This window comes from Ips typographus, linkage group LG2 (genome assembly GCF_016097725.1).
Source record: "Ips typographus isolate SLU linkage group LG2, UJ_Ityp_2.0, whole genome shotgun sequence".
Classification (NCBI taxonomy): Eukaryota; Metazoa; Arthropoda; class Insecta; order Coleoptera; family Curculionidae; genus Ips; species Ips typographus.
Window position 1 is genome coordinate 17,731,688 of NC_138423.1, and position 11,008 is coordinate 17,742,695.

The following is an 11,008-nucleotide window of genomic DNA, read 5'->3' on the forward strand; positions in this document are numbered from 1 at the left end:
AACGTCATAGCTAGTTCAGTTATGGTGTTTTAAAGTCTGTAAAACTGAAATTTTTTAATTTGCGAGAGTTTGGCGTGAGTTTTAAAACGCTGAGACCACGTACACGTCCAAAATTCAATTACATGTTTGCAAAGCAATAATTTTGAATTTTATTTTTGAAATATGCATGAAATTTTAAGCAACATTATTTATATCAATTTGATTATTGATAGACAAGTAGTTAGACAAGTTACTTTCGTTTATGGTGTTTTGAATTTATTTAAGCAAATTAAAGACAATGCTTTAAATTTCATATTTTGATTGTGATAAACAGCATAACTGACAGATAAAAGGAGGCATAAGAGAACATTATTCCCGATAAATTACTGAAATTTTAATGAAGAGAAAGTATATTCAAAATTTTAAAGAAAATGTTCGATATCGTACCTTTTTCCTTAAATTTTTCGTGGAGAAAATTCCCTTGGGCTCTTCTTTGGGGGATTTCATTAGCATACACTGCAGGGCATAAAATAATTAATTCTGACATATAAAACATATTATCATTATATTTTCTAATAGCTCTTTCAAAATACTTTTCTAGTATATTCTCGCTAGGGATTGTTACGTACTTTTTTTTTTGTAGAATACTCAGCATGTTTTTGGAGATATTTAGGTATTTATACAAAATTGCAATATACTAAATATGTTTCTTTCTTTTTAGTACCATGATAAGCAATGCCTGCTTTCTGCCTTTCTATACTTCACAACAGTAACGTCATTCGTGTACTTAGCTATTCTATGGATCAAACAGCGTATGCACGTTCATCTAGACCATTTTCAGCTGTGGTAGATGTATAAGATAATAATTAGCGTTTTTATTCTTGTTATAGTAATATTTTGCGTCGCTTATATTGTGTTAACTGCTTCTAAATCACAAATAATAAATGCCAGTATTAAAAAGACTGCTGCTTTTGTAGTAGTACCAAATGAAGATTTGGAACAGTTATCAAAATATAAAATTACGAAGTTCAGTTCTCATTATAGCATTTATATATTTATGTACTCGCCTATAGTAACTAAACGAGGAACAAAAATGATCTGGTTAAAACAATAAGTTTATCTGGAACAGTTAGGTCAGTTGAAACTGCCACAACTGTTTTACTTATATAATTATTAACCCTAATTATTGCTTTTTAAGTACCTATTTACCTATACCGCCATAGTATAATTGTGTATGTCAAATTGTAACTTTGTTATAACTATCGCATTTTTTTTTTGTTTTCAAATATGTTTAACCCACTGATCAAAATAAATCGTTGCTGAAGGACTGAATATTCAAGATTTGAACCAAAACAAAAACTTATGTAGAAGACGCCCAATCGTTAGAACTGTATGTAGTAGCGCAAGCGAAACCACTTTGAAGATTTCGCTAATCTTCAAAGTCCATTTAGATATAAACTACACGTGTAAAACACATTTTTGTTACAAATTTACTAATAGTATTTTAGAGATTTATTTATATTGAGAATGAATGGTTGTTCAGGATTTTTACCGGTGAGTGAAGAAGACACAAACACACATTCCTATTATAATGTCGTAAGCAAAAAAATTAATGAATCCCATGTATTCAAGTTTTTTTTAAATAAAATAAATGGTAAAAATCCTGAATCGCAACCGCATAACTTATGGATAAACATTAACTGATTTATTTAATATATTTTTATTTATTTTTCTTACGAATCTGTATATATCAATAACAATAATAATTAGAAGGTATGCATTAAGAACTGTTTAACTATACAGGATGGGGCAATAGTGTGACCTTATTGTTGTTGTATTAAAATTTTGTTCATATTCATATTCCACAATTTCTTACAATATCTATTTCCGGAATATTACGAGATTCAAATATGTACAGGCTGTTATATTTGAAATAACAAAAACTTTAAATAGTTTTAACTATATTTGTTAAATTGTAAACCTATTAAAAAAAATTAGCAGTATATAAAACTAATGCGTCACGCTGTATAGTAACAGATTTTCACTAAATATTGAAGAAAAAGCATTAATGGAGAACTTCTGATTATGTCGTTATTTTAAAGTTGAGATTAGCTTTAAACGAAATGTGTGATTTTAATGTGTTCCAGTTTCTGGTACCCTCAAAGCCTTTTACTTGACTATTATTACAGTATATATTCAAGCCAGGATAGGATACAGTTAATAAACCATAAAAATCATGCATTAACTGAATGGTATTAATACGTTTTAAGTTTATGATAATGTATTAATTTTAGTCATTAATTTTACGGTTTGATTGATAAGCAACTATAGAGAACTTGCCAAACTTCCAACCCCACAGTTTTTAGGACAATATATCCTTAGTTAGTACTTTTTCCGGACCGTTGTTCTTGTATATTGTAAATTACCTTCTACTACATAAACCCGTGAAATTAGCATTAGGTATGAAAGCAACTGTTGTAAATTAGACTTCTCCACATTTATAAATTAATTATTGTCAAATAATCATCAGTTTTTACAATAGATAATAATAATAATTTCTCTGAAAAGAGCTGTTTTTACTGTATGCATGAAAGTTATTAATAAATTATTAAGAAGTAGACAGCTATTTTACAATACGTGTAACTATTTCTAAAGGCTAAGAAGGTTAGGTTTTGTTACTTTTCCGTAAATACATTTACTAATAAAACCACATAACAAACTCCTCTTAAGCCTGACGATGATTCAGTATACCCGATAGTATTTTACCAGTTTATGATTTTTAATTCCCATGATTTCTGTATAAACTCATTTAAGAATAAAATTTATGAAAACTACTTTTGTTTTTGTTTAATGGTATAAAGGTTTTAAAAAACTTGCTTCTCCAGCAATTCTGAAAAAAAAAAATCTAATTTATTTTGACAATTATAACAAAAAAATATTTTAAAATTTTTATCAGTACAAAATTACTTAGTCTTGTTTGTAGTTCCGCCGAATGATATCGCATTGCAGCATCCGTCGTGACGTCATAACCGCTCACCGGTTGATGGAATCTAACTTCACTTTTGTTATTGCTCTCTGACATGCGCCACCGCCCTTGGTCATATGATTTCTGACGTTGACGTTTAGTTTTCAATATTTGTGGTTCCAGTTAAAATCCTCGGGACCCAAATTTTATATTCCATTCTGGAATAAATCTAATTTAACCAATTTAACCCTTAAACTAGATCGTTTAAGTGCAAAAAATGGGTTTTGCCTACTTGCCTTTTCTCGTTTTCTCAGTTTTGTGGGGCGGAGTAGGGATTGTTCTACCTTTTTTCGTTCCCAAAGGCCCTAACAGGGGGTGAGTGACTGGTCTGTATGTTTTTTTCTAGATTCTAACTAAATTTTTCTTTGTGTTTCAGTATCATTCAAGTAATTTTGATATTAACAGGCGTTTGCTGCTGGTTGTTGTAAGTACTTAGTGAAATGTAGGGTCATGTGATTTCATTTAAAGCTTTGTCATAAGGTTTTAAACCTTCGGTTTAAAGAGCCCCATTAGTTGAATTTTGTTTCTTTACAATTAACTAAATCAGTCTGTTCTGTGAGTTTATTGCATGTTTTAATGGACAATATAGCCAATTGAACTCCAGTTTAGTTGTCCAATAAAAAATGTGAAAACAAGTATTCACTTAAAAACCCAAGGTTTTGTGGATCAATCCCAATTCTCTGACCAGTTTTGCTATATTACAGCTTATCAGAGAAGCTTTAGGACTTGATAACCAAAGAACCAAACCTTCATTCTAGTATTATTATTGTATTCACTTAACTTTAAAATACATGCCATTTCTTCTACAACAGAGTTAAATCATAAACTGAATTTAATTAAGTTCAAATGGTGTATTAATTATTTTTTTAGTTGGCTGTGTTGCTATGTAGCCCAGATGAATCCTTTGATTGGTCCAAAACTAGACAAAACTACTATAATGGTCATGGCAAGAGCTTGGGTAAGTTATAATTACTCTTACATTTAGAACATTTGACTAATTAAAGTAATACATAAGAAAATTGTGATATTAAATGATTTTTAATTCATAAAATAAATTAATTGTAACTAAAGAATTAATAATCTTTTTTATTTACAGGGAAATCCGCTGGAATAATGGATTTCTTAATTTCTCCACCTTACTAAATATAAGTAGAATACATCATTCAGCACAGTAAATATACTTGTATGTACCCAGTTTTTACTGGAAATCAAGGGCTATTGAAAGTTTTATCGTAATTAATTCTTTATCCTATAGAAACTGACTGTAAGTATTGTTGTATAAGTAAGTTGAATTTTTTTGTTGAATAGTAAATTAGTTTTATTTGTTTAAAATATTTTAAACGATGTACATATTCCATTCCAATAAACGATAGTTGTCGCCAAACATCAAAAATATAAATTACATGAAAAACAACTGCATGTGTGAGTGTTACTTTCTTTGCTGAATTTATGAAACAATATAATTCCCAGTTTAGGTAAACAGGTATGTATGTTATTAAAGTTGTCCTTATGATTAACCTAGAGCTATGTGGGGTTTTAAATAATAAAAAAAAAACATAAATTCTTATTTGAGAGGCTCCCACTGAACCAATAACATACCTATGAAAATAATAAAATCTTTTGTAAATAGCTTGGGTCACACTGTAGAAACAAAATTATTTTGACTTACTTAATACTCTAATTTGTTTATAAAGGATTTTATGCAATGTTGAGGGATGCTTATGTTTAATGAGTTTATTATTAATAATATTCCAATAGTAGTAGAAATTCCAATTCTTACTTTACACCTGCAAACCAAACTGCTCTGAAAAGACTGACTGACAAGCATAATTTTTGGAAGTTTTTAAGGGACTGCTCTCATCTCCAAAAAGCCTCGGCCGAATTAATTGAATAGAAAAGATTATAAAAGACTGTTTTTTGTTGAATTTTAACCAGGAATTTATTTTAACTACAGTGATTTCTTCACCCATAGACAGGGTAAAAAAAAGGTGCTGCAAATTTCTTGAATTTCAACCCAGTGCATTTGATGGGACAATTTTAGAACCTTATTTTGTATTATATAATGGGTTTGTTTGATATTTCGAGCTCTGTTCGGTGGTTTTTCAATGTTTGGTCTACAAAATAAATTAGAGGGTGTTAGCAAAAAAGACGTGCTTTTTTATAAATATAAAACTCTGTATCTTGGAAATACTACGACTAATTTTACGAAGGTAAAAAACACTAAAGGTTTACTGGCAGAATACGTTTCCCTGTACTGCAGAACACTAAGGATAATTTTAATTCATATTTGAAATATTATTAAAAATGAAACTAGGGGCATTATTGGTTGTTGATTATTAAAAACATTTCTGTTGTAAACGTTATTATCTCAGCTATCGAAAGCATTATTGAGTTGAAATTCAAGAAATTTGCAACACATTTTTCTTTACACTGTATATCTGTGTGCTGTTTGAGGCAAAATGAATGACGACATTCTGATTCTAGAAGAACCGATCTATCAAGACCAAATCGTTGCCACTATAATTTAATTGGTAGGTTACCGGTTTCGGCATAAGCCATCATCAGACCTAAAATATACAATAGTGTTAACCAGGAACTGCTGCATTGACACAAAAAAAGACACTTAAAAACAAAGAACAAAATAAAATAGTCATGTGGTAAGTCAACGTAAAATGGTCTAAAATGCTACACAACTAAATTAAAATTAAGATTACAAGAGTAAATTAAGTAAAATTGCAATCATAAAAAACGTCCATTAATAGAAAAAAAAATTTTATACAATAAATAAAACCTATACCAATGTCGCAGACAAACACGCAGTGTGGGAACGGACCCTATCAGACCGAACCATGGACGAAAAACCAGGATTCCACAACAATAAACATACAGAGTATTACAACATTTTAGGTGCTTGGTTGATAAATATCTGAAGAAGTAGTGGGTTGATTCACATGAGTATGGTAATCATCAATTAAGGATGACAGCATTTCGTTAAAATAAAAAATAATGTTGTAAAGTTGTAATTCGAGCTTTTAACTGCTTTATTTATCTCTAAAAACTCCAAAAGGTCTAATCTTTTGCCTTTATTGCAAATGTGTAGGGGTTTAAAGTTGGTGTCCACTGAGAACCGGCGGTTGGATTCGAAGATATGTTTTGCAAAATGTGATGCTGTATTTGAAAGTCCCTTGTCTTTGTACTTATCGATGTTTAGTATGATCTTTCAACCGAACTTCAAAGCTGCGACCAGTCTGTCCTATGTAAATGGAATTGCAGTCATCACAAGAGAGACAAACTCCTGGTCTCTTTATTATAGGAACCTGATATTTTGTTCTGCAAAGATAAGAAGACAAACTGTTATCAGTTCTGAATGGAATTGTTAAGTTTAAATTCAAATTCCTAAACACTTTGGCTATTTTGTTGGAGATATTACCATAGAAATTAAATGAACTGTAGACCTTTTGTTCATTTTGTGACGTAACAGTATTGAAAGAAAGTCTATGTTTGACAAAGTATTTATTGTACAATTTGTCGATTAGGTGCAAATGGTATCCATTAGAAAAGCCAACTGGTATATAATATCTTTTTCTTTATTGAAAGGGCCATTGTCACGAGGTATAGTGAAAAGACGGTGTAAAAGTGAATTAAAGTCTGCCATCTTATGTGAGTAAGGGTGATTGCTTCCAAATGGAATCAAAGCATCAGTAGTAGTTGGTTTACGGTAAATTTCAAAGTGTAGATGAAACATTTTCTATTAATGGACGTCTTTTATGATTGCAATTTTACTTAATTTACTCTTGTAATCTTAATTTTAATTTAGTTGTTTAGCATTTTAGACATTTGACCATTTTACGTTGACTTACCACATAATTATTTTATTTTGTTCTTTGTTTTTAAGTGTCTCTTTTTGTGTCAATGCAGCAGTTCCTGGTTAACACTATTGTATATTTTAGGTCTGATGATGGCTTAGGCCGAAACTGGTAACCTACCAATTAAATTATAGTGGCAACGAAATGTGTTTTGCTCTCCTTGTTTTTAATATTAATTTTAAAGCTTCCTGCAAAAATAATAAGAGTTAAGAAATAAAACTACGTTTCTAATTTCAGCCGTTTTTAGAAGTTGTATTCAAAATGTTTCAATAAATAATCCATGACGTTGACTTTCTTCTTTCCACAGTCCTATACATTCTAAAATTACATAATCTACATATTAAATTTTGACAGAAAATTAATTAATAATCAAACAGAAAAAGGTTAAAAACTTAAAGATCACAGAACATAGTAAATTTAGCAAACATCAACAAAAAGCATTGTTTGAGTGAAAAATGATGTCAGACGCGTCATCCAGTTCTTTTAGGGACTTGCAAAGCTGAACCCCAGAAGTATTAACATAAGCACCCCGAGACAGTCTAGTGCTTCTCCTAACAGGTACTGCGTATCTTTTACTATTTGTTTCAGTTTCATTTTTGCTACAAGAAAAACCTCAAAAAGGCGTTAACAACATTTAAACCAACTTACTTTTCGCGGCGTTTGTATACTGCAAAATTAATTATCGAGGAAATAAATACATTACGCGCTTCATTGATGACCTTTTCTTGTTTCCTGTTCACTTCAGCTGAATTCTTAGCACAGTCAGGATCAATGTTTAGCAAACTGAACTTCTTCAATAATTGGTTCAAAGATTTATCCACATTAGAAACCTGCAAAGGAAGGTCACTTAAAAAAAAAACAATTTGAGTAAAGTGAACTCAATTACTTCGGCCCCATGAATTATCGCTTTCTGGTAAAACTCGACAGCATTATGAACGTTACCTATAGTTTGTTCAACGGCCGCTCGGCATTCCCAATACTCCGGCTCATTAACAATTTCAGGGCCTTTTTCTTTAATAAGCTGCAGCCAGGAGTAACATTGATTAGCCGGAAATTTCTAAAAAAATAAATCCTTAGCTTCTAGTGTACTAATGTTTTAAGCTAGTTATACATCTTCAATAAGGTTTTGCAGTTCTTTAAGAGCTTCCTTGGTGTACTTTTGCCTATCGTTACTATTTGATATTTTTGGATCTAGTTCTGGTTTGACTGTCTCCTTGGGTTCAAGCACATTCAAAGTTTCAAAACTTGCATTTTTACATTGGCTGGTATCCATATTTTCTTTATTTTCCTCCATATATGGAGTCTCATCGGTAAAAGTTCTAAAAATAGTATTTTTAATGAGAGTGCTGAATTGTGACTTAATTATGGTTTTGTGTAAAACCATATAAATGTATTTATTTTATTTTCTTGAGGGATGAAAATATCACTTTCACATCCCAGTGAGTAAAAGTGAATTCAATGCAGTGTCTCTGACAATTTCTGGTCATCCTGGTACTATTATTATTCAGCATTATTAACCTAGCATTTAACTGCAGCTTTTTTTTTCAAAAAACATAAATTGGTTGGAAAGAAAAAATGAAATGCCCAACCTTGGAGTAAATTGCTTGGGGGAGCAAAAGCTCTACTTTCTTCCCTTGTAGCGCAAAGAACGTGAATATAAAACCGAACCCTTTTAAGTCCCCATTTACTAGGCAATATACTCGTATGATGAGTTATGATTTCCCCAAAAAAGCGTTTTAAAAATGTTGCCAGTTTTGGGGTTTTTCAAGTTTTGTTTTGCTTGTAATAATTTTCAGCTTTTTTTAATCTTAAAATAACTTTCATACACTTTGCAATCCTTAAAATGATATTATTACGTCTACTCAACATAGATTTGCTGATTTCCAAACAAACTAAATTTGCTCCTTGGCTTTTTAAAAAAGTTTTTAGAATAAGTCATAACCAGGAAAACTCAATTCATAAACCTATAAAATGATTTAAAACTGTATTGATTTTGAGTTTTGTTTTCACTTCTGTAGCTTCATAGTGATATTTGACAGTTTTGACATATGGAACTAGCTCCAAAGGAAACAGCTTCACGTCATGTGTTGTTTTGTCATTTTATAGCTTCAAGTGGTATTTGACAGTTCCCAAGTTTATATTAACTAAAACAGTGCTTTTAAGCAGGTTTTGTAGTTTTATGGACTAGTTTTGAACAGTTACCATCATTGACAAGTTTAAGTATGTCCAAAAAACACGTGTTACCTACCAAAAATTAACTTATGAAGCTATAAAGTACATTTTCCCTAGTTTAGCACAAATATAAAAGCTTTTCAAGTGATTGTTTTAGTATTAATATCTCTATGAGTCCGATTTTGCCAGTTGACATAGGTCGCATTCTTTTTCAAGCTCTATGGAGCAAGCAGAGAGTTTTTGACGTCACGATGACGTAATTTGGCAAAAAAACTCATGAAACACTAAACTATAAAATTATAATAAATATTAATATGATTTACACACTGAATGTATTGCTTTTAAAGTTTAAACCCTTTATATAGACTAATAATTTATTCATTAAAATAAGTTAAAGGAAGCTTTACATTATTTACTAAGATTAAAAAAAATAAGTCTTTCTTAAATACCCAAATGTGGTTTGAATTCCAGACCTGACAACATTATACAGTGTTGCAATAAGGTGATAAACTTTGCATATTGCTACTTGCATTGTACCTACTAGATATTGAAATTATGGCCTCCTACAGACATTTTACAAAATGGAAAATGTTTATTACTTACCTCATTATTTGGAAACAGGAAAATTATTACATTAATAAAAATATATCACTTCCTAAGAAAGAAAAACTAAAGCTTTGAATGTTATATTTTTAGACAGATGAATACACACCTTTCCTTCCCTTTCTGGGACACCCTCTGTATATTAGATTTCAAACTGTTTATTTTTTAAATAAGTTATTTAAATAATAGTACCAGAAAAAAAATAAAATATTTCTTTAACTTAATACACTTTTGCTTTTGTTAGTGGTGAAGTGGTCATCACCTAATCAAACTGAAAAAAGTAATTCTGAAATCAAAACTTCATACCTCAAATTGTGAAACAGAGCTACAGGTTTTCCTCTAGATTTTAGCCACTTATTAAGCCTATCCTGTAATTTTTGCAGAGTAAATGGTTGTGGAGTAGACATTCGAAGCAATTGTGTGGATTTCATATTTGTCATTGGAGTATCGACAGAACGACTACGACGTCGATAGGCTGTGGGAGTTCTAAATAAAAATTGTGTATTTTGTTCTTTCTTTGGTATGGGTGAAATATTTTCAAATTCACCCCTGGATATGTTGAGGCACTCTACAGATTGGGCTCTGTCAATTAAAGGAGTTTCAATAGTTTTTGATGTTTTCTCTATCATGCACTGTGTTTTAATAACTGTTGGTATAAGGTGATTTGAAGGAGCTGGTTGCGAAAATTTTACTTGTTTACTACTTGATTGGCCAGCTTTAATAGCCAGTCTAGACTGAGTAGTTTTTGTATCTGGTTTTTTGGTCAAGACTTTATTGCTTTGTTTGATGACATCCTTATGTAGTGCAGTGACATTGGGTTGCTTCTCTACTGCGCTAGAAGGTTTTTGAGTAGGGGCTGTGTTTGAGTGGCTTATCTGCTTGAATTTTCCAATAAATTCTGTACTGCTTTTCAGACCCAGTTTAGTCACTTTTTGGAATTCATTAATATCTTTCGCCAAGAAAGGATTGGCTAGAAGTATTCTTTTATAACTTGTAAGAGTTTGTCTTACTTGGGGGACTGCTTTTCGTCTAACTGCAGGCTTCTCTGTCAATTTCTGGCCTGATAAAGCTGTAGGTTGCATTTTTAAAAATAAATATTTCAGCACTTTAATATGTCACTGTTACTCGCGTTCGGCTGGTCAAAAACGATCAAATAGCCTTCTAAAGTACTGAATGTTGATTTGTTAAAAATATTTGAAATACTTTTCAGAGATTTTTTAGTTCATGTATGTTTATCCTTTATGGTTTAAAAAGTTTAACGGTCTTCAACTGACACAAAACAGTGACAATTCAATAAACACATTTGAAATTACACAAAAAATGTGATAGTAAAGACAAGGTTTCTAAATATGCTTTATTACAG

At 30.8% G+C, this 11,008-nt stretch overlaps 3 protein-coding genes across 3 annotated transcripts in view; 2 read left to right on the plus strand and 1 right to left on the minus strand.

Moving 5' to 3' along the window:
- sli (slit guidance ligand) overlaps positions 1-2,813 on the plus strand; it is a 216,990-nt gene extending 214,177 nt beyond the window's left edge. The window contains 1 exon segment of the mRNA XM_081972391.1: positions 701-2,813. The gene's annotated coding sequence lies outside the window, so the exon portion shown is untranslated.
- A 284-nt stretch (positions 2,814-3,097) lies between these two features.
- VhaM9.7-a (Vacuolar H[+] ATPase M9.7 subunit a) lies at positions 3,098-4,423 on the plus strand. Its single transcript, XM_081972776.1, has 4 exons — positions 3,098-3,319; positions 3,381-3,428; positions 3,875-3,962; positions 4,101-4,423. The coding sequence occupies exons 1-4, from the start codon at positions 3,222-3,224 to the stop codon at positions 4,116-4,118; spliced, it is 252 nt and encodes an 83-aa protein (XP_081828902.1). The 5' UTR covers positions 3,098-3,221; the 3' UTR covers positions 4,119-4,423.
- A 2,671-nt stretch (positions 4,424-7,094) lies between these two features.
- On the minus strand, positions 7,095-10,928 carry LOC145724479 (uncharacterized). Its single transcript, XM_081972775.1, has 5 exons — positions 9,952-10,928; positions 7,982-8,189; positions 7,757-7,927; positions 7,519-7,700; positions 7,095-7,469 (listed from the first exon to the last, which is right to left on the minus strand). Exons 1-5 carry the CDS (start codon positions 10,725-10,727, stop codon positions 7,298-7,300), a joined length of 1,509 nt encoding a protein of 502 aa, XP_081828901.1. The 5' UTR covers positions 10,728-10,928; the 3' UTR covers positions 7,095-7,297.
- Positions 10,929-11,008: the final 80 nt, after the last annotated feature.